Source organism: Atractosteus spatula, chromosome 6 (assembly GCF_055471065.1).
Source record: "Atractosteus spatula isolate fAtrSpa1 chromosome 6, fAtrSpa1.hap1, whole genome shotgun sequence".
Lineage (NCBI taxonomy): Eukaryota > Metazoa > Chordata > Actinopteri > Semionotiformes > Lepisosteidae > Atractosteus > Atractosteus spatula.
In genome coordinates, this window is record NC_142711.1 from 39,847,657 (window position 1) to 39,872,132 (window position 24,476).

The 24,476-nt window shown below is 38.2% G+C and overlaps 1 protein-coding gene across 1 annotated transcript in view; it reads right to left on the reverse strand.

Annotated features, from left to right (window-relative positions):
- Positions 1-1,339: 1,339 nt before the first annotated feature.
- vopp1b (VOPP1 WW domain binding protein b) overlaps positions 1,340-24,476 on the reverse strand; it is a 99,801-nt gene continuing 76,664 nt past the window's right edge. The window contains exons 4-5 of the mRNA XM_088919590.1: positions 21,184-21,320; positions 1,340-3,728 (exon numbers count right to left, since the gene is read on the reverse strand). Coding sequence (XP_088775716.1) covers positions 3,532-3,728; positions 21,184-21,320 — 334 coding nt within the window. The 3' untranslated portion in view covers positions 1,340-3,531. The remainder of the gene's footprint in view (positions 3,729-21,183; positions 21,321-24,476) is intronic.

Consider the following 24,476-nt stretch of genomic DNA (forward strand, 5'->3'; position numbering starts at 1 on the left):
TTGAGGGACTTAAGTGCACAATTCGCCCTCGGTCTGGCTGTGCCAGCCCCCCAATCTTAGTCCAAGGTGCAGTTAGCCGGCCTCTCTCCTGGCCTTCGCTCTTGGGTCTGTAACACCTTCAGTGTTGACCCCATTTCCTCGGGGGGTTCTGCGCTGTTCATGACTCCTATCAGTAGTTCTAATTATTAATCTCTTCATTTAACCAATAAGTCTCTTAACTTACATGTACATTCATCTGGCAGACTTTTATCCACAGCAACTTAGAATCAAGTTGGGTACAGATTTAAAGGGTGCACATAACAGTAGTTTTTTTTACCCTTTTATCATTACATTATTTTCAGTTCCTAAAATGCTGTGAATATTAAGTAGAAAAATGGGACCATGACTGAAAAATGCTACAATTTACCCTTCCATCCATTTTCTAACTGCTTCATCTAATTCAGGGTTGCAAGGCAGAAGGAGCCCATCTCAGCAAGCAACAGGCACAAAGCAGGGTACACCCTGGATGGGATGCCAGTCCATTGCAGGACACAGACATACACAAATTAACACACCAGGGTTAATGTTCCCAGAAACCAGTTAACCTAAAAGGTTCTTTTTGGACTGTGGGAGGAAACTGGAGCACCTGGAGGAAACCCATGAGGACATATGAACTCCACACAGGTAGCACTCAAGTGCTGGCCTTGATGTCCAACACCAGGGCTGACCACAGTAATTGGCAGAAAGAAGCTGAAACTAAAACATTAAAGAACAAATGGGAAAAACTCCAAGACATATCAAATATCCCAAATGATATCCTTAGAAAATGCTCCCAATGTAAGTTCGAAACATTCATGTCTGTGAAGTAATGTTTTAAACCATCGAAAGGATATGTTTTCAGTACCTTGCATTCAAGATATCAAAAAGTAATCTCCACAAGATTCCATGTAAGTGCCCATAAAAACAAAGGTCATCAAACTTAACAACTCGAAGAAAACTGGAAAAACATAAAAAGTGTTTTTTCAGCAGCATAACTAAACATAAAACTAATATTATTTTAAGCTGAAACTGTCAATAGCATAAATAGAATGAATTAAAATCAATGCATTGTTTTGCTTCTTTTGCAAAAGGGCAGTCTTAAATACACCATTAATTTATTAATTCCATGTAAAGTTTGAAAAAAAATAATTTAATTGTATTAATTTAATATTACATTTAATTTCATAAAATGTATTAATGAAAAAAACAACAAAATCATTACATTTTGCACCACATTTTTAAACTCCAGGTTAAAGGATGATGAATTACATGGGTAACAGCCTCCTACCCCCAAGGAAAAAAAAACATCAAAACAAACTTGTTTCTAACAGGAAAGAGTTTATTTTAAACTTTTTAAATTTCATAATCAAAAATTGTGTTGTTGTATTGTAATATTACTGAAAGAGGACACCACAACACCCCACCAACAACAAAAGGAATTCCTATCTCAAATGAAAAACCATGAAACCATCTCCATATTGCATAGATTAAATCTAAACTTAAGCTAGCATAACTAATACCCAATAACTATAAAATAAATACAATAACACTTTGTTAATAAACTTTCAGTCACATTGTGTCTAACTTTGTGTCTGCATTTTTCACCACAATGTTCCAGCTTTAAAAGCTACAGAAAAAAGTAACACCAGTTAACAAATCTTTAACACAATACAGCAGAAAATGAACAAATATCAAACCTCTCTTGTGTGAGTGCACATTTCTGCCTCTATGGTTGTGTATGTTAGGTGTGTGCAGTATATTGGAGAAAGCACAAATCATGCCCCTTACCTGTCCAGCCTAGTGACAAAGTTCAGGAGAACCTCTAGGGGCTTTATTTCAGTTGATAAGAGAAATCTAGGAATTCTGTTAAATGAGGGATTTGATAGAAAAGAGGACGATAACCTACTGAGAATTCTTAGAGGAAAATCAACAATAAAAAGTCACACCCCTCAGTTTGATTCAGTAAATGAACACCTGTATACAGTACTGCATGTTATAGAACTCAAGTCCTTTTTTTTTCAGAGCAATCATTTTTGGTATACAGATGTGGTGGCAATGAAACCCAGATAAAATGATTCACAGAACATCTCAGACCATTCATGAGTACAGACTTGCCGCTAAAATCAGTAAGTTTACTAAATTAATTTAAACTGGAAATATTTTTTTACACAGTCTTATTGTACTGTGATTCAACAGGAAATCAAATTCATCTAGCCACATATGTATATTTGTGTACAAGTATCTCCTCTCAGTAGTTACAATTTAAATCTACCTCAATCGCGTTGAATTTGTGTAATGGCTTTTTTTAATTCAAGAAAATGTAGAAACATATGTTGTCTTGTAGTGTTTCGAAACTATTGTTGGAAAATTATAATCACAGATTACAAAGGCAGTGATTCACCAAATATCCTTAAAATTGGTTTTGAAAGTTTAGTCCTATCTGTGTTTACTTTTTCAAATGAAGTGTCTTTTACTTTGATTTCCGTCCACTGATACATGTTCATTTCTCCCCACAGTCTGTGAGGTGCTACTCTCTATGCCCTGCCTGTAAAAATTCATAACCACTGTGTTGGTTTGCAAACAAATAAGATGGCTTTAAGCAAGGCAAAGTTCTTTTTAAAATAATTGACTTAAAAGTAAAACAACTCAATAATAAAATAAAAACATAAATCATGAGCTCAGTGGTGGTACCTGTTGCTGGATGAGAAGAATCACAGTAAGTTCACTCACAAATGAATTTCTACTCTTTGTTCAGCTGTGTACTGTTCCAGTTTATACAGCTTCTGTGCCTTATTTTTGGATTCTGCATTCATCACTAACTCAGCAGGTCTTCAGAAGAGAGGACAGTCCTCTATGATGATCTTTGCTAGTCTGTGGCCTGCCAGGCATGAATAATGGTTTCCAGGCACTCTATACAAGTCGATCCGCCACCTAGTTACCAAAAATGAGTCCCTTTTCATTTTTTTAAATCTTAACGTATAAAACTCTGTTTAACAGCTGAATCCTTTGGTCCAATAAATCCAGTCTATTTCATTGGTAATCAAGTAGGGCACAAAGGTTAATACCACCATGTTTGCACTATGGCCAGTATGGCATTACCCTCTGGGTAATGAGGAAAAGACAGTTTCAGTAGCTAATAGCATCTTACTTGTCAATAAAACATTTTCCTTTTTCAAAACTTTTCAATTTTTTAATGGGATTTTTAATAAAGGGAAAACATCTGAAAATACTTAAAAGAATATTATAAATAAAAAACTTTACATTTCCCCAGCTGTACACAATGAAGCTTCATATTTAGAAAATATGCACAAGATGTGATTTGGTTTACCAAATAGGGGCTCCTGTTCTGCTCGGGTAATACTCTTGTGCAAAACCTATGCTTTAGACAAAGGCATCTTTTCCTTCTCCTGACTGAAAACAGGTCTCACCATTATTTAAAAAAAATAAAAATAAAAAAAGAAAACAACCACCTTTGTCCTTCAGGGGGGAAAAAAGGCATGTAGAGCAGTCCTTTCAGGAGCTCTGCTTCTTTTCTGAGGCCTTCAGTACCTGCTCGTAGGATGGTGGGGGCTGGTTGCAGTAGGATGGAGGAGGTGGATAGGGTGGGATAAGGTGAGGTGAGTTAGGCTGGACTTGCAGAGCTGGAGCAATGGGGTTCATCACCAGTCCTCCAGGGTCACCATAGTGCTGCGTGCCAGGCTGCTGCGATCCTGTGAGATCAGCAGAGAGTAAAATACAGCTGACAAAAATCTCAAATGCATGAAAATCTTAGCACTAACGGAGAACTTTAGAATTATAACCATGATGACTAAGCCCTCAGGCTACTGTATAGGAGCAATAACACCTGTCTGAGCTTCACACTCACCCCAAGTGGCAGAGTACAACAACCAAATACTACAAAATAAAAAGGGGATCCAACCCACAGCTGTGTAGGACATTGTGTACTGGAGATAGTATTAAATCATTGTACAGGGATAGTTTGCCTCCAGCAAACACGTCGAAAACCTGGATATATAAGGTAAAGCCTTGCTTTAAGAGTGGTCCAACAAATATGAAAAGCTCAAATAATTTGCTTTCTTTGACAGAATGTGCAATATGGTTGATGTGGGATTTAGCACAGTTAACTATTATGTCTGATCCTCCCATTCTGTGTGAACACTAGACAAAATTCTAAAACATTTTGTAAAGCCAGCGTTTATCTTAAAAGTCAAGGATGAGAGGTACAGGACTCATGCACTCAAAATATTAAGTGAAATATTATTGCAGAGCTAAGAGACAAAGCTGTTACGAATGGATTCTCCATCTAGGAATTAATACTATTTTAATTGTTAGTACTGATTTAAAGTGAAGTACAATTTTAAAGTTGAACACTGTTGCTGGAAAACTGTTTTCATTTTGATATCATGTTAATGCTTTGGTGTGTTCCATCTCAAGAAAACAAACGGCAGTGCACAGCTTGTACAAGCCGGACTTTCCAGCGAACACACCACTCTCCATTAGCCTCTGCCTGTCACCCAAGAGATGACTGGATGAGTGATCCAAGTTCATCTGGACTCAGATGCTGTGCTTATTTCTGCTTCTCTAAAGAGAAATAACCCATAACCCTGACTGCATGTATTGTTGGCTTGACACATCTTGGAATTCATTTGGCTCTAAAAAATCTCCCTTACACAAACAAAAAATAAAAGACAGAGCTATCATGCCAAGTTGATGGCTTCTCATTTCCAAAAAGGACAGGCTGAATCATGCACTAACTGAAATTTGATTAAAGCAATGCCATGTACTTAGGACAACAGTGAGGCCAGTCTCTCTGTAATTAGCTTCCTTCAACATCAGGGAATCATGGTTAACATACACTTCATAAATAATTCAGTCTCACAAAGATAAACATGAAAAGATGGCTTGACAATCTAAGTGGCTAGGTCAGTTCAGAGAATACTGAACATGCTGCATTCATAACTGGTTTAGAAGCTACTAAGACTGAGAATCTCCAAGTGACAGGACGTAAATGGGTTTGGGATGTAGGGTTGGGTGGGCTCAGTTTACCAATACAGCACTACCTTTGGTTTGCCAGGCACCTGTGTGCTTGCAGTGTATTGGCAACAGCACCTTCAGCTGTCAGTCTGATGCCCTTGATCTGCCATTAATGCAGTGAGCTTATAGTGTGAGCAGAGGTAGATGGCAAGTCTGTGATGTTGTCTTTATCACGGTTTGAGTGTGAACACCAAGATTAAACTGCCAAATCCATACTAAAGAGCATGGAAGACAAATAATTGGAGATCCTTTAAAAAATAAATCAAGCGATTCTAATGTTGTCATCAAAGCACAGAATCATATATTTACAAAGCTGGTTTTCCTTGAGAAAGAAAGGGAAATACAAAAAATAACATCATACTGTACTGTAAATAGTTTGAAGCCCTTGTTTAACAGCTCCTCTAAGCTACGGTATAAGCAGTGCAATCTTTAAGCAAAATAAAGATAATAATGAATGTTATTCATGTTAATATAATGTATTTAAACAAAGGAAAAAAAATCTAAACACCTGAGTAAATCAGAGGCACCAGTTATATTGAAAGCAAGAAAACACAGGTTTTAAGCATTAAGCAATATTGACCCAGCGTGCGTAGAATCATGTATAAAATGCTAGACAGACCTGGTTCCCAATAATTATGGCTAGCATGATGCTGAAAGAGGGATGGACATGACCATATGCTGATGTCAACATGGAACTCCAAGGGAAAAACCTCATGAGGGCGACAGTGGACAGAAGCATTTGAAGTGCAAGGCAAAACAGTTGAGCAACTGCAGATCAAGTTTCCTCCAATTTCAAACTGTGTGCTAGGAGCAAGATGACCAGAATTTGCAAATCCAGAGGTGCAAAGAGCACAGGCAATGGACTACCATTTAGTGCAGAAATGTGATAGGGTCAGTTGAATTATCCTTCCCCATTCTAAACAACAAACTGATGAGGGCTCTAACCTAAAAAACTCTACAGCCCGGAGTGCTTGGTTCCAAAAGAGAACCAAGGATTCTGGAGGCTTTGTACTGTTTCAGGGTGTGTTTTTCTGGTATGGTTTGGGTGAATTAATTCTCCTAAAAAGCAAGGTCTATGCTAACTGTTGATCTTCACCTACAGTATCTTGCTGCATATGCATCTTTCCTGCTGGGCATGATGTCTTCCAGGATGTCAATGGCATTGTTACATTGTTTTTTTTTTCATGTTTTGTCCAGTACCTGTAAATGGCTCCAGCCGAGGGAAAATTAAACAGATGGGGGAGCAGAGAAGAGCAACTAATTGTTCCCTTGGTTACATAGATACAGTCTTCTTCATAAACCTCCTGTGAAAATACCCCTAGACTGGCAAAGACTTTACTGGGGACCTCTTGGGAAGGGTGGCATACCAAGTCCCTCAAGACTGTTCCATTTGTGCTTTTTTTTTACTGGAGAGTATGGAGATTATAATAGTTTCTTACCAGAAATATATTTAAGATGAATTTTATTATTGGCACTAAAAGTAAACCACAAAAGGACAGGCGAAATTAAATGTCTTGACATTGGAACTCTAGAGGCCAACATCATCAAATTATTGTACTTCCCATAACTCAGTGTTGTCGTACAGCTATGTCTAGAGAGTATTTATCAGCTCTTCCATTGCTCATCTTTCTGACAGTCTTCAGGCTGCTTCCCAATAACACTCATTTCATGCCTGGCACCACAGAGAGATGCCTCTGCAGATTCCGTTACAGAGCCACTCCACTCTAAGTTGTTGCTTCCTGATTATGTTAAGTATAAGTTGGTTACTTATTTTCCACAATGCTTAGTGTTTGACTGCCATCTGTTTCTCATCAGCATTCTCAGACAGGTTTCTTAAACCAAGCAAGCTATAGCTCTGGTCTCCCTGTCAGGTGGAGGTTTTCTGCTGCACAACGCAGGAAAGAGAGGCACACACTGACAATTGTTGTTGGCACATATTTTGAGCGGCACTGAGTGGGCATTAAAATTAAACACTCAGGGGAGAGCCTGGAATAGGCAATAGATGAGAATCTGACTTGACAAAGGCATTTCTTCCTGTGAACACACAGACTCGAAGACCTTCAGCCATAGCCAAAAAGTGTGAAGAGACCAGAACAAGGAAAATATTAAAGTCAGGAGAGGCTCAAGTACATAATTACAATATCATCAACACACTCATTGCAAATAATTCAGTCTCACAATAAGGGTAGCCTGCCATTCTTACCCTCATCTATGAAAACACCATTCATTCTTGCTTTTTCTCACTGTTTTTTATGTAACTTCATGATCATACTCATTGCTGTAGCCTCAGACCTACATACCCCCAAATCAGAGGGACTCCTGGGTAGTAAAATAAGTCAAGGCTCCTAAACATAGTCCGTTTCAACCATGATTTTAAGGTCACTTAATTGGTCATATACAATTTCTTGCATTATGAATTTGTCATTTCGCATACCACAACTTGCTCTCAATGAGACACACAGACAGGGAGAGAAGCTTGGGGTCAGAGCACAGGGTGAGCCATTTATACAGCACCCCTGGAACAGTTGGGGTTAAGGGCCTTGCTCAGGGGCCCAGCACAGTAGGATTTCTCTGCCAGCTGCGGGATACGATCCAGCAACCTTCCAGTCACAGGTGCAGATCCTGAGCCACAGAGCTACTGAACTGCCGCACTGCATTTTGCAGCTGATGGGGTAAAAATTACTTGTGATGTTATTAGTGTTCATTACAATGTGAAATGAAACACTTGGGAGAGACTGGAATGGGCAGCAAATGAGTAATATGAGTATGAGAGTCGTGAACTGTGAGGGGTGAGCTTGTTGGTCAAGAAAGGGTCAAGAATGTGGAGCTCACCTCACATTAGTGCATGTAGTGTAAATCATGCTGGTTGTAAAAATAATATGATTGACATTAAGCACTAAGAAGAAAACCATCAGGTAAAATAAGTCACCATCTTTATTCCTTTATAATCAGTGAATTTCTGGTTATTCCTGCAGAAGGTTTTTCTGTTTTTCTCTGTATTGTACTGCACTATTCTGGTTCATCTTGGAACATTTGCAATCTGGTTTCTATGTTTAAGCAATGAGCATTATGTTGCTTAGAAGCAAATAGAAGAAGGATCTTTTATATTAAAAGAAGGCTTCGAATGGTGTTGAGCATTAATTCTACAGCTCTAGGGAGACAAAGTTTTGTTGTGCTCACTCTATGAATTTAAACTACTGATTTAGACTTACCTGTACTTTGGATGATTTTTTTGCCATTTTCAGAAAGAATCCTTGGGACTCTTCTGAGTCAGAAAATAGTTGGGTTTTTTTCTGGAAAAATCTGGTGTACTTCAGTGTCACTTACGCACCAGGCTCCACAGGCACTACCAGTAAAACGGGGTCTATGACAACTTTTTTCCACATTTCACATTGCAAAATGTTCTTGAATTTCAACCTTCTTGTTTTTCTTTCACTGCTCATATGCAGTTAGTTCGATGCATAACATATCAATGTGGTCATTTTACGGTTAATCCATTTATTGATTCCCCCAAACTTATGATCTAAAATTAATAAAATGTCATGTCCTCTTAGCAACATTTTGCTATTGCCTGTAGAGAATTTCATCACATTCACAGTTTCCACACACAAAATAAAAGCTATTATGGAATTCACCACCTACTTTGTATACAGAAAACTGCCTGGACATGCTGTTATGTCCTCATGATTTTTTTTCATTTTAACACCTGTCTTTCCCAGCAATGAATTAACAAATTTCTGATGTCTTCACTATGTTGAATAATGGATTTAGCAGATTTTATTTCAAACATAGTTTCATTTAAATTCATAATTCCTCAAAAGACAAGAAATCTTCCATTATCTCTTAAATGCCCTTAAATCAAATCAGTGGCTATACAGTACCTGCATGACTTTCCTTCTGTCATTTTTTACAGTTTTTTATGTTGGACACAAAGTAAATGAGTAAATATAAATGTCTATCACAGATACCTCACAGTTTCTGTACACTTTGAAGTGAGCGTTGGTTCTGATGGATAAGTCTGAACACTGTGCAGTGTCATCAAAGTGATATCACTCACTCACAGCAGGGACTTTTATGAACCCACTAAAGGCTTTGAATGTTATTATATTTCTAGATCAAAAAAGGGAATGTGACAAAACAAGTTGCTACATATATTAGTACTAATAAGGAAATGCAAAAGACAGTGTCAATATTAAGTTCTACAACACAGTCCTCATTAGCCTTTAAGATTATGTGAAACACAGAGAAAAAGAACTAAAAACTGGAGATAGCACAGTTTGTATCTAGGGTACGGTGAATCAATACAGGTTTTCCATGTGGCTGTGGGTGGCCTTGAGCTCATGATATTTCTGACATGCCATGTGGGAGTGAACCCTGTGACTGCAGGGTTTTTGAGGGAGCTGCAAAGCTGTAGAGGTGGCAGTCTGTCATACCACATGAGCTCAGCTCAAGTTCAAGTTTAAGTTTATTGTCAGTATACTCATACAGTATACAGGTATACGGTATAACGAAATGCTATTTAGCTAGCTCTCAGATGGTAAGAAGTCCAAAAAAAACAACAACAATACAATTGTATAAGAAGAGAAAGACAGAGACAACAGGCAGTGTGGAAAACAACAACAGGTAATGTGCAAAACAACAACAGGTAACAAGTAATGTGCAAAACAACATCAGATGTGCAAAAACATACACAGGATCAAAGGGATAGAAAATTATGGGGAGTGAGCTTCTTGACATTTGAGGTAGAGGTAGATATCAATGTGTGTTTGAGTTTTGGTAAGAGAGAAGGCACTGTGAGGTTCAGGTCATAGGTGAGAGAGGCTGGGAGTTTAATAGCTGATTAGAACCTCCTGAATTTGAAATGCAACAAGCATATCATTTGGATAATTGATTAATATAAAAGCCATGGAACTTCACCAATTCTTTTTATATGACAATATTCAGCTATCAAATGTTAAAAACAAAAGCAAAGATACATGACAGAGAACAAGCCTGCTGTCATACTCAACCTCACTGCTACTCTGTGGGGTTGAGTATGATACTCTAGCATTGGTGTGGCAGCTGGCCACTGCTCCACCCACCTGTCACTCAGCACCAGTTGTCATGGACACCGATTTGACAGGGGACCTGGATCACCTGGAAGCAAATAACTACTTTGCCTGCTTCAAGTGATTTTTCATTGATATTTAAGGGGTGCTCTGTCTCAGCTCAGGGCTCTGTTATACTATAATTATCCTGCTGCTTGGTTACACCAGCAGTGGATCGTGAGGCATAATCTGGAAACACTAGCTGGACAAAAGATGGAATCGACAATGACCTTGAACTGCAACGATTCCATGGATCCCTAGACTGCAGCAGCACCCAGACTACTTGCCTGCACCACCGCTGTGCTCTCCTGTCAATGTGCTGCCTGCAGTTCCCCTAAAGGGTTTCATCTGTCCTTGGTCCACTTGTGGGTTCAGCTTATGCCTCACGATGTGCTGCCAGTCTTACTGAGCAGCAGGATCATTACACCCACAGGTTGGTTGTCTACATGACAGAATGTTTCTGGGATAACTAAACACTTATTTTACTTGCAACAGTGTTAAGGTTTGTAAAGTTTTAAAGGTTGTAAAAAGGTTAGCAAACCAGCTTTAAAATGTCATCTTCAAATTACTGGGGCTAAACATATTGGTAAAAGTCACAGACTGCCTGAAGCACTTTTTTGTTTAACTTTTTTGTTTAATAATAAGAATGTATTCTTATTATTCTTAAAAGTAAGGTTACCTTATTTTTAATAATGATAGCATCAGTGTAAGTACTGTATTCTACATACTGTATACTGTACTGTATAAATATATATATTTTATTTCTGAAAACAATACACCTTGAATTGTAACAGTTATAACTATAGCAGGTAATTAATAATAATAATAATTGCTTACACTTATATAGTGCTTTTCTGGACACACCACTCAAAGCGCTTTAAAGGTAATGGGGACTCCCTTCCACCATCCACCTCTAATTAACCTCTAAGATGACTGCACAATTTCTCGAACATTTTGGTTTGAACAAAAATAGTAAATATGCAGAAGTAATCCCATAGTGTTGTTTCAAAAAATCACTGTGCAGCTGACTCAGGCAATTGAAAAATGTCCATAGACATTAGCAATGGCATTCATCTAGTATGTGTTTGCTTACTATTAATGTACTATAGAAGCAGTATTACCAAGATCAAGATAATGTGAAAGACTTTGAAAAGACTATTAGAATTACTATTACAAAAAGAAAATAAAAAAGAAAGAGGTGCAATTATACAAGTAATGCCAAACCCTGATATGGTTTCTGATATATATCTAAAATGTTCCCCCTTTCCAATAGGAATGAACTTTCCTACATCTGCTGCTTCAAAGTTTCAGTACAGATGAAGTCACTTCAGTGAGGCTGAAAGGCCTCCACAACCTCTGAAACTCCTGGTAATTGGCAGTGGAGGGAACGCCAGATGGACTGACAGGTTGCCTGTAGCTTTTTCAAGGAGTATCCTGCCATGTTATGTGGCTGAAAACTGGTGCCCATCTTACCCACCTGCATCTCTGAGAAAAATAACTGAGATCAAAGGCAAAAACAGCTGAAACCCAACAGCGCCCTTGTAGGTGATTTCCCAGGATATAATTTCACACTTTCTAGAAAGATCTTTATGGTTAAACCAAATTATTGACTGCATGGTTTACTCCCTATTAAAAAAGCTAGTAATATATATTGCATTACAATGTTTTTATAAAGTGACAGTATATGCCTGAAGGCACTGGCATCTACTGTGTGCAATACGATGAAGAATAATTTAATAATACAGTAGTTATCTAGTGCTCCCCAGCTGTATATAAGCACCTATTTCTTTATTAAACTTATTGAATAAGCAGTTATCCCATAAGATGTAGGGAATGAGCTAATGTTTCTGCTTATGAAAATCTGAAAACTGCAGGTCACAGTGAAATGAAGTATTGGGCCAATGTGTATGTACAATTGTTGAAGAATACTTAATTCAGATGCAGGAGGTTCAATAAACTTTAGATAGAGTCCTTCATAAAATGTTAATCTTCAAAATCAAAATTTGATAAGACGTGCTCATGGGCTGACAAACTGGTTAACAAACAGGAAACAAAAATTTATTTTTAAGGTGCTGATATACAGTAAGTTGTGGTGTACCATAAGGTTCCATTTTAGGTGTGTTACTCTTCCCATCCTCTATATTAATCTCCAGATTTAGATTCTGTTTAATTGCAAAGTGATCCCCACAGAAGGCAAAAACTATGTACCGTATATCACAGGAGTGGTACTGAACAGCAAGAATCTATGTACTGTAGGTAAGAATGAAAAAAGTAACAGAATGCTTGAGTATATACTGTAGCTAAGAAGTTTACTTTAATTTAATGCCTTACAAGAACAATTTCATTTTGAATACTGTTTTCAGTTTTGGTCACCATACCACACAAAAGGATATCCTAGTCCTTTAATGGTTAACAGCCGTGCGTACTAATCAAGGCTGGGGGTAGAAAGCAATAGAGGCTGAAGCAGTAGGTAGCAGTCCATGAAGCAGGTACGCGAAAGAAAGGAAACATCCCCCTGTTTATGTAGGGGGAGAGAAATGAAATAATGAGCAATTAAAAATACTTTAAAACCCTGTAATATATTATAGCATACACTTAAAAATATAGAGTAAATTTTTCAAAGAGAACTTTTAACCTTTTAATGAATCTATAAATACCATACATTTCATTACCTTACACTGTACACTTCCTTTATATAGAGCACTGTAAATAATGAAATCACTTACGGGGCTTCCCTGACATACAGCTTACTCACAGTAGTCAATGAAAAAGCACAATATAATAGGCACATGTTATCCCCCCTGCATTAAATCAATGAAATGTACTGTACAACGCACTATTCCTTCTCAGAAGGACATTGCAGCACTACTTGCTTTTTATGTGCATAACAAAAACCTACAAAATTTTGTTATGGGACACACAGGTGGTTTTACATTAAGGTTGAAATTGCGTACATAGAGCCTTGCACAACCCAAGGGAGAAGGTGTACAGTATATAATTCTAAATTACATTATTATAGTGCACTGTAAAGCTGTACTTTCATTTAAATAAAATATTTCAAAGAGAGATATAAAATGTTATATATGTATAATAATTTGAAATTAAATCCTGAAAGAAGAGCAACAGGAAATTATTCATGAGCTCAGGGGATTGTTGTGTCATGACAGGTCTAAGGAAACGTTCAATCTGAAACAAAGGAAGTTGGTTGGAGACTTGATCTGAAAAGAAAAAGTATAAGACATACAGTATGGAGAGGGTCTACACAGGAGTTGAGGACAGAGGACAGAAGCAATTCTTTCCACAGTTATAGGGTATCTGAGTTGTGAACGCCTGGAACAGCCAGGTAGCTCAGGCCCAGACTCTAGAGCGTGAGAAAACACAGGATGAAATTTTAGATTCAGTTAGCTAGTAAACTACAAAAGAGCAACTCTCTGAGGTTTATTTACAAAAGCTGCTAAAATACAAAAAATGAAAAAGAATGAGAAAGACAGAAAACTGAAATCAGAAGAGCAACATTTCTCATTTGTCTCCTGTGAAAAATACACCAATTGCCAGCTAGAAAACCTCACAGAATAAAAAATAGCCCCTTTGTTATGGTTGACATGCCTCCCCTTGAGGGTGCTCCATTTTACTCCTGTCAATAGTTCCCTGTGATCGTTTATATCTGTTCCAGGTGTGCCTTGTGTCTCCCCCTCTTTATTCTTATCTCCTCCAGGGCTCAGGGCTCAACATAAGGGTAAGGAAGTCACGAGGCCCACCTAGCACCGGGGTGCCCTACGTCCGTCTCCTGAGGGCATACAGTATGCCTCATCCCCGACACATCCTGTGTTCTGAGCATGGGGTCAGGAGGATCTCGCCCAGCTATCCCAGGATCTCCATGTTGGTTGTCTGTTCGTGTTTTCCCCATTCCCGGGGATTTTAACCTCATCACGTCTCAGGATGGATCTCTTGCTAATGGACTCTTGGACTGTGCCCTGACCCTCCTTCGGACCTGCTCGGATTTGGACGCCACTCTTTGTCTCCCCAGCTCAGTGTCTCACGGACTGTCACCGTTATTTTGTGCACTATTAAACCCCTGTGTGTTTTCCCATACCACACCTCCTGCTTCCTCCAGCTCTTACCCCATCGCATAGGGTCTACTACAGAACCCGACACGGATGGCAGACCCTGTCCGCAACACCCTTATCCTCACCCAAAAAATCACTAGAATGTTAGAAATTGTATTTACTTGTTTACTGAAGCAAACCAAAACACGCTCTGACAAGGAAAAAATGCCTACAGTATAAGGCATTTTTTATATAAGACAAAGAAAAAGCTCACATAAATAAATTGTTTAAATGTCATGTTTTTGTGTTGTTCCACACAACAGCTTGTACAAAAAAATAAATTAAAAACGTAACATTACTTTTGGATGTATGTCTTTACTAGCAGCAGTTAAAATGCCAACATCAAAGTCAGGACACAGTCCAGTGTTTGCTCAAAGTGGGAAACAACATGGCAGCTTCACACAAGCCCACCACTGCTACGGAACGGTATGTATTTTTCCATACTAGTGACTCTCTCCCTTGAGCCATAGAACAATCACGTGGAATGGAAGGATATTCTATCTAATTAATCTCTAACAATTATATCTGCCTGAATGGCTCAGCATACTTTTGGGATATCATGTGAACTTATTTTATAAATCTCTAAGGCTTGGAAACCTAGTGACCTGTTTTGTAGACTAAATAGAGAAGTATTATATAGACACTTTACACATGATTTAGCTTTCAGACTAAAAACAATTGTTACTTAACAGTTTAGTGAAATCACACTGCATGAAATCTCTGATGGTTTCTTTCAAAGAGGTACAACAGTACATTTCCACTATAATGGGGGGAAGGCAATGTCTACAACATCCAGCAGAAGAGAGAATATGAGAAGTGTATTTTCCTCAAGGTGATTAAACCTGTGGAAATTATACAGATACAGCTCACTTTCTGCATAAAGTCTGAGACTTGAAAGACAAAGACAAAATCAGAATTAATTGGAACACATTCAATTTTACATAACAGCTTGATTTACAGAATCATGGCAATTCAAATTGTTTTTGTTTTCTGTGAGTACACACTGACCACACATACTCAATCCTACAACTAAAAAAGCTGTACCCCTAGGATAAGACAAAAATGAGTTAGAATGGAACCCCAAGGTTAGGGTGTTGTAATTTTATTAAGGCTGTGGCTGTCATAGGGTTATAGAAATAATATAATAAGACAAAGACCTTGTGCAGAAACTCTGAAAATATGCTCTTATTGTTATTCCTTTGTGAGCTCAAGAGCGTTCCCATGTAACAAAAAATTTTGGGAAACAGTCCACCTCATCAATAGCCCTGTTGTTTCCCATGTTTTAAGTGACACATGGCTCAGGCACCAGCTTTCTCGATAAACTTGAAAGCATTAATTGAATGCCAGCAAGTTCCCAGTAGAAATCACAAAGAACCTTTTAGAAATAAACAGCAGGTGTTGATTGCAGGAACCAAACAGCTAAAAATAATTTTATTACAGTTGCTTACACTGCTGTGAAGAGCATTTACCACACATACTGTATATAGTTGCAATGTATATATATGCAATGTATTAAGGACACCTCACCAGAACACAAAATGGGAAAAGAAACCAGGCTGGAGCACTATCGTCTTCAATTTCTTCAAAATAAAATGTACTGCTTTATTTTAGTTGGCATTATACAATCATTCTACCAATTTACTCAGCTGTTTCACAATCTTTCAAAATGTACAAAAACTATTCAAACAGTTTTAACCCTTCCCTCCCTAGTTTAATCCTTAACCTGCGCCATTCTACTTTACTGTTTTAGTTCTTAGTTATTTTTTAAAACCACTAGCGGATCCATCAACCGTCAGGGTATTTTAAGTAGCCTGTTTTTGATTAACAGACTTTACCAGTCTCTATGATAATCTAACTTATTGTCTCACCAGAGATGTTACCATATCGCTCTTGGAGTAGATGCTCTCTGTCTTGTTCAGTTCTCTTTTGTACTGAGAGAAATCAGTGCACTGGGGGTGGTGCTGATTTCTCTTATTAGCACTTATAGAATCCGCACTGATCATTTCCTTTGTTTCTGGAGTGCTTATGAACTGCTGTCAATAGTATGAGCTAAGCTCATCACTCCAGATTCTTTTACTATGTCAAAATAAGCACTAAGACCCTAAGACCCATCAAAATAAGCACTTTGAAAAATTCAACATGGCGCTGGAGAGTTGCGACTTGTTGCTCGTTGTCTGTAAGTCTTTGTTTCGTATTGTCGGCTTTTTGTATCCAGACTGTCTTTCCAAAAATTATTTATGACCAATAAGTGCTTGTGGACATTGGATCGATAATCGTCGATTTAAACACAGATATATCCTACTTGAATACAAATCAACTATCTCTGGTGCCTCTGCGTTCGGACCCCCCACCTGACTCAGAGCTGAGCCGGCGGTAAACGGGGAGGACTTCAAGCAAGAGTGAAGCGCCGGGGCTACCGGACCTCACTCCCGAGTGTCCTCCTGGCCAACGTGCAGTCCGTGGAGAACAAGATGGACGAGCTAAGGGGAAGGTTAAGCCACCAGAGGGACATCAGGGATTGCTATATTCTCTGTCTCACCGGGACCTGGCTGACCCCAAATCAACCTGACTCAGCCGTTCAGCTTGATGGATTTTCCAACTATCGCATGGTTTGGCTGGTAAGAAAAAAGGCGGTGGTGTATGTCTAATGACAAACAACTCTTGGCGTTCAGACATGAAAATTCTGAAGCGATTTGGCTCTCCGGAAAATGTCGTCCTTTCTACCTACCTAAAGAATTTTCATCTGTCATTATGTGTGCGATATGTATTCCATTTGGTCGGACGTGAAAACAGAACTCAGTGAATTATATGCCACCACTAACAGCTATGAAACTGCTTACCCTGATGCTGTATGTGTTGTTGCGGGGGACATTAATCAGGCCAACCTGCGGAAAGTTCTTCCGAAATATGACCAGCATGTCTCCTGTCCAACAAGGGGTGCAAATACTCTTGATCACTGCTGCACAGCTATCAAGGACACCAAATGCTCTATCCATCACCCGCATTTCGGACAATCGGCTCATCAGCTGAAGCAGGAGAATGTGTCCACAAGAACAGTACAACACTGGACGTAGGAGACAGATGAAGTGCTGCAGGGCTGCTTTGAATCTGTGGACTGGGCAGTGTTTAAAAGTTGTACTCAAGCCATGCATGAGTACACTACAGTTGTCACCGAATTTATTTGTGTGCCCACAAAAACAGTTTACTTTTTCCCCAACCAGAAACCATGGTTTAACATTGACATCCAAAATAAGCTGTAGGCACTATCGAAGGCCTTTAATTCTGGCAATTTGGACCTTTATAAGAATGCAAGGTATGACCTATGGAGAGCTATCAGGGACCCCAAAGGGCAATACTCTAACAAGATAGAAATACAAGCTGCCTCTGCCGATGTGCGTCAAATGTTGCACAGTATTCGGACAATAACAAACCATAAAGCCAAAATAAGCAGTGTTGCAGTACATCCACTGAAACTCATTTCTCTCTCCCGGATGAGCTGAACACCTATTACGCTCGCTTTGAGAAGGGAATCACAGAACCGCTGGCGCCCGTGCTCGCAGCCGCTGATGATACAGCCATGTATTTCACGGAGGCTGAAGTCAGGGCAACCTTCAGATGGGTTCAGATGGGTTTTTCCCTAGACAAGTCCTTAAACACTGTGTGGACCTCAATCCCATAAAAAACCTGTGGAATTACCTAAAGAGGGCTGTGCACAGGAGGTGCCCTGGCAGTTTGAAGGAGCTTGAACTTTTTTGCAAGGAAGAGTGGGATAAAATTGCAAAGTCCAAGTGTGCAAAGCTGATAAGAGACTTTTCACAAAGACTTACTGCTGTAATAAATGCAAAAGGTGCAAAAACCTGCGAGCAATATTCCTTCGCCCTGGGTCTTGGATACATTTTAGCTACTGTAAACAGATGGGTTTGCCTTTTGAAATTCTGTACTCTTTAATATCTTTCCTTTCTTAAGATGAAAAGAAGACAGGGATAAATATAACATTTTTTTTTCAGAATTGCAATAAAATGGGCAATTTGGAGTCAGGTTTTTTTTCAATCAGTCTGTCTTTAACTCTATGTCTTTAGCTACACTGTTTCTTGGAGCCCAGATTAGGATTAATAAAGATGCTGCATAAAAGAAAGTGTCTACATAAACCCCACAAAAATAACATTTTATTTTGTGGGATTCCCTTGTTTATATTCCAAAGAAAAAAAATGATAATAGACTCAATAAGAAGTCTATACACTATCTCTGAGAATTCTAAATTACAGGAAACCATAATGTCTTAAAATAAACAGGAAAGCAACCTCTCTAAAATAATGTTCAGATTACTTAGCCAAAATCTGGTCTCCGAGACTAATCAGGACAAGGCTCTCTTGCATGAGATCGCAAAATCATAGAGAAAGCAAAGGGTGAAAGTTATGCTCCGTCTTATCTCGATGTTCTCTCTGTTTCTCCTCTCTCTGTCTCCCTGCTTTGCTCCCTGTTTTTGTTCTCCTGTCTCACCTTATGTGTTCTATATTTGAAGGCTCGAATGGTTTGCCATGAAGTTTACCAGAGAAAACCACAGGAAATAGCCTTTGATCATGCGTGTTTTACATGCCTCTATAACAAAATAGTTGTTTTCTACTTCTAATCTTATAGAATCATTCAAGATGGTGCTTGAAAGTTGACATTTTATTTAAACAAAAAAGGTAAGTACAGATAACAAGGTGTCATCTGCTAACTGCCAAGCCTCATGAAAAAAAACCCAAAAAACACAGAACTAACCAATTTTGTTGGAGGCTGGACAGGTAAGCTTATCAGCAGTAGAGACATGTCCTCTTTAGCAATGAATCAAGGACATGAGCAAGTGTGGCACAGATGGATGATCATAAACTAATTGTTATGTGCAATAGATCAATCAATTTGGAGATCGAGGCAGGAGCGTTTAGTTGCCCCACGTCATTTGTTGTACATACAGTAGTGCTACACTGATCATATTCTTGGACCTCAGCCACTGCCCTTCTTGTGTGCTTTTCCTGATGTGATAGCATTCTAGCAGAACAATGCTAGATGAGAGTTATGCTAAGGAATCTCTAGTCACCAAACGTAAGCTCCATCAAACATCTGTTAATGTGTGTTATTTAAAGTTCAGCGACCAGTTTATAGGCACTTGTGGAATGAGACAGAATGTCACAAAACAGTTGTAAAGTGACCTTCAGTGGTCACACATCCTACTAGTCTGATACTTTCATAGGCGAAACACCCTCTTAATTATTCCTCTTAATGACAAATGTACATGAACTTAATAAAATTCACCTATGTAGTATCTATTTAATAAAATGTCAGTACATTGGCTGCAAAATGATTATCAATTTTCATACAGATTTCTTAAGAATTTTCTTAAATTACAGTAACACCTATATGAATTTGTTGCAATTAAATTAATGAATTTTTCAATGCTTGACAGACTCAGTCTTCTGCTTCTTTATTTAGTGTATATAAAGTCAAATTTAGCACCCCTAGAAAGCCATTTCACTCTTATTGGAAATAATTAGAGACATTAACGTCATTTTAATCAGTGAAATGGGATTATATATGCAACTTACTAGGAACATGGTGATCTTTAAGGAGTCTTTTAACAGTTACAGTGCTTCTCTGATGATTATCAGTGTGGTGGACAGCTGTCTGGTGCTGCTAACTTTGACTATACAGTATATGCAAAAAGCATAAGTAGAATTCAGTTTGTTGTCAGTTCTGCCAACATAAGATCCTCTTTAATTGTGATTTCTTTTAATACAATGTCATTGTTCAGCTTTATACTTTCTTATATAAGAATGCAATCATCCCCACCAGGCGCCTTCCCCTGCAACAGAACTCGCTGTATCACCTGCAAATAAATATCTAACAACACGCTCATTCAGGGCCCCTCAGGTCAATTCTGGATCACCCAGACCACATCCTGTACCTCCAGCAACCTTATCTATTGTATCTCCTGCAAAAAATGCTCAGCTACCTACGTTGGGAAAACCGGAAGGAGACTAGGAGACTGCTTCAGAGAACATGTTAGGGCTGTGAAGATTAAAGATTTCTCCAAGCCCATCGTTTCTCATTTCACCTCAGATGGCCATGAACACACTGATCTCTCTGTCTCCATTCTCAAAGAAGGGTTTCTCAACTCCCATAGCAGAAAGACTACAGAAACAAAACTCATCCTGAAACTAGGTTCAAACCTTCCCCCTTCTCTCAATGACCGTTTTATTTTCGTGTAATCTTCTCTATTCTCATGCCAGTTTTGACTTCACACCTTTCCTCACCCCTCTCCACTTTGTACTTCCTGAGTGGCCTCTCTGCCTCTCTCCCCCTCCTGCCTCCTCCCCTCTCCCAGCTTTTGTTCTTCTGTGCTATTTAATCTTTGCTGTCTGCCCTGTCTTTCTCACACCTGAAGAAGGCTTCACAGCCAAAACGTGTTTTCTCTCTTCTCTTTTCAGCATGGAATAAACCTATTACTTGTTCCTTTGCAGATTACACATGCTGACGCAGCTACCCACCTGAACTACACAAAACATAAATATTTGTTTCTTTAAAAACATGACCATAACCTGTCCGATTTGTGGAGAAACCCATTGTTTTACTTAATCAAAAATGATATATGCCTTATACTGTAGGTTAGGATTGCAAAATATTGAAAAAACACCAAGAATCTGTTAAATCAAAAATGTTTAGTGTTCTTTACATTTAATTTATTCCACAAACCCCCACGTCAAAGAGCCATTCATACAATCTGGATAACAGTTCAGGACATAAATGTATAAAACATAAAACTTGCTACTATTCTATATATTCTATTCTATATTCTATATGAGTCTTCTGAATTTAAGAGTGAGCTGAGTATATTAGTGCAAACTTGCAATGTAATGGTTGGCAAAGGTTGTTTAGGTGTTTTGCAAATTCCACCTTACCTGGTGTGGTGCTGACAGGCTGTCTTGTGAAGGACACATTGAAAGCAGGCTCATCGTTGAGAGGGGAGGGGTACATTCGTCTGCGAATGAAGAAACCTGCTCCACAACAAAACAGCACCCCCATCATCAACAAAAGCCTAAAGAGAAAATAAGAGAGAACAAATCAAACAATATAAAAGGGTAGAGTGAAATTTTGTTTTCTTTGATAGTCAAACTTAAAGTCTTAATACTCCTGAAAAATCATATAAATACATGCTTGCTTTATCAGTTGGGGCAGAACATTTAGTTAAAAACATTTAAAACTATGCTTTTGACTGTGGTTAGTTAGTTGGTTGTACTAATATGGATTATGATATTAACCATCTGTACCATTTAACAAAGTTAGCAATCCTCATTTACCAATCTAAGCACAGGCCAGTAAATGACAGAAGTAGGTGGAAACATCAATGGAATATGCCCCAAAACTAATATAATAACAAACTAAAAAGTGAGAGGTATCAAATGTTAGTGTCAGCCACAACTTTTTCTCTAAAGCAGAAGAAGCAAGAAACTGTAAGATTTTTATTTTTTAATTAAACATTTAAAATATTTGAATTTCATAAAAGATGTACTGATTTAATACCTCTTGATAGTAATATTAATATGGAGTCGTGTAACTAAGCAGCTTTAATATCACAAGGGACATTTTGGAAACATTTTACATTAGTTTCTAAGAATGTATATATTATTGTCCTTATAGTGGTAATAGGCAATGGACTGTCACGTAGCACTCTGCACCCAGGCGGTTCAAAGCCCTATCAGAGAATTACTTTGTTTCTTAAATAGCTGAATATATAAAAATAGTCCACTATTATAGCTTGTTGTTGGCTATGGCGTGAGTGTGTGTATCTGGATGAATTATTATAAGTGATGGTTTCGTGATTTAGGATTTCTTCACAGAATTCTTTAAGTTAAAGGAGGGAAAAGGGTTATATTTACACATTGTGTATCGCCTCTTCTTATATTTGTAAAAACATTCCAATTTAAATGCAATACGGAATATATTTTTAATAAGATTATAACAAATTCAGGTTTTTGGGCTTGTCCTCTCACTGCTCCTGTCCCGGTTCATCCTGCACCACATGGGCTCGAACCCAGGTCTCCTCGGTCGCTCAACAGAGGTTATGGAGGCTGAGCTACAGAAGACTTTTCTCAGCCTATGCAGCCAACATCCCTGTTATGCGCAGAGGAGTAGAGGGCTTTAATGTCAGCGTGCTGCAATCAGTTTTTACCATCTGTATGCCTGCCGTTCGTTACAATATTAATAATGAATGACCATGGACCATAGACCATAACTGTAGAGTTAGAGAAGACATGTTAAGTCTTGTCTTTTCAGCCTGGAATTTAACCTTTACATAGATCCTTTTGGCTACATTTTTACATAGCTGGGTGAGTAAAAATAGATTGGATTAATAACTGGAGTAAGAAAAGTTATTTCACACATACTTTGAAACCATACAATTCAATTAAATTCAATTTAATTTTATATAGCACCTTTCACAACAAGGTTGCCCCAAGGCACTTAACAAAGCAAGTGACCATACATGTTGTGAATACAGAACATAAAAGACCAGAAGACAATGGAGGAGAGGAATAAAAACTTCTTAGTAAGGAGAAAAAAAACCTCTAAGGGGCCAAGGTCAACTGGCTGCCCAACCCCCTTGGGCATGCTAACATTATACAATTAAAAAAAGGAATAAATGAATAAGGGTATTAATCCATCCATCATTTCTTCTGTATGTCAATACTCCAAGCAGATCTCTGTAGACCAGCAAAATCCTCCTAAACAATAACTATATCCACGATGTCCCTCTTGGATCCATGATGCAGCATCCAACTCAGATGGTGCCCAGCCCAGGCGCCATCTGGCCATGTGGGGAGGAGAATAGGATAGTTTGGTCAGAACAGAGGTATCTTCTTGGTGGGCCAATACAGAGACACACAATGGCATGTACAGCAGCACCAGCAGCCATGGTTGTAAGGTGTGAGTAGGCTAGGCTGAAGTAAAAGGTTTTGAAACCATATGGCTTTGGAACAGCAGGAGGCAAGACCTGGCTGGGAGCGGGGGGGGTATTTTGATTTTCTTGCACGAACCATATTCGCTACAATACTATAATGAGTCCCTGAGGCATATCATTTACATTTTGGAATTAGTTGTAAAATTCCATATTAGTATTCAATATTAAGCGTATTTAAACTTGCACAGTAAAGAGATTAAATGAAGCAATTGTTTCACTAATAACCAATGCACCACGAGTGCCGCTTGTCGGACATTTTGGCCAGCCAATCACGCACTGCGGTATAACGCGCTAAAAAGCAGATAATTTAGATGTATTTAACATTTTGAATGGCTGCATTTGATCTTTTCCATTACATAAATCTTCACAACATTGATCCACTGTTCCTGTGTTGGGGGATCTTTAGTGAACCATTTTTTCGTGTTAATTTTCTTACTAGCAGGTGAAAGAATTCCTAGTGTACATACAGTATCTATCTTTTAGTTCCATGCAGTCAAAGGTAAAATTTCCCAAATACATACAGAGAATTCAAATGGTATGTCTAGGTTTACTACATTAGTAAGAGCAAAATTTATGAATTTCCAATATTGTTGTATTTTCGGGCATGATCAGAATGTGTAAATTAGTTGCTATTTGTTAGCAATTAGCAACTCCAACAATGGACAACATAACCTCCAACAATGTGAACTACTTCCTTTTGTTTTGCTTGAATTTTGGGATTAAGAAGTCACATTTTTCAGAAACAGAACATTTCTCCAAACTTGTGAATTCAAAAGTGATCATGTTGTAGTTTCCCAGTATTATTCTTTCGTCTACCTTTGTTAGTCTACGTTGGTTACTTGAACAGATACTGTAGGACCAATGCAAACACTTTCCCTTATTGATGGGTAAGAAAGAAGACATTCATCATATGAACTATTCAGTCTCAGTGAGGACGAATGTAATGCAATAATATCCAATAATTATGATTGTCTGGATTATGTTATCTGTAGCAGACTCATTTCACTATACTGTACCTCTTGTTGCTTTGTTTTTCAGTGTGATTGCTAAAGATTGAAAAGAACTAGTACTAGTAGTATTTCACCACCTCTTTCATTTTGCCTTTCTCTTCTGAATATTATATATCCAGTAATATTAAACTCATGTCTAGCCTAAAAACTCATGTCTAACTCCTAAAATTAACATAATTGCTTAGTAATATTGTTACTCTTGAGTCCAATATATTTTTTCTATTCC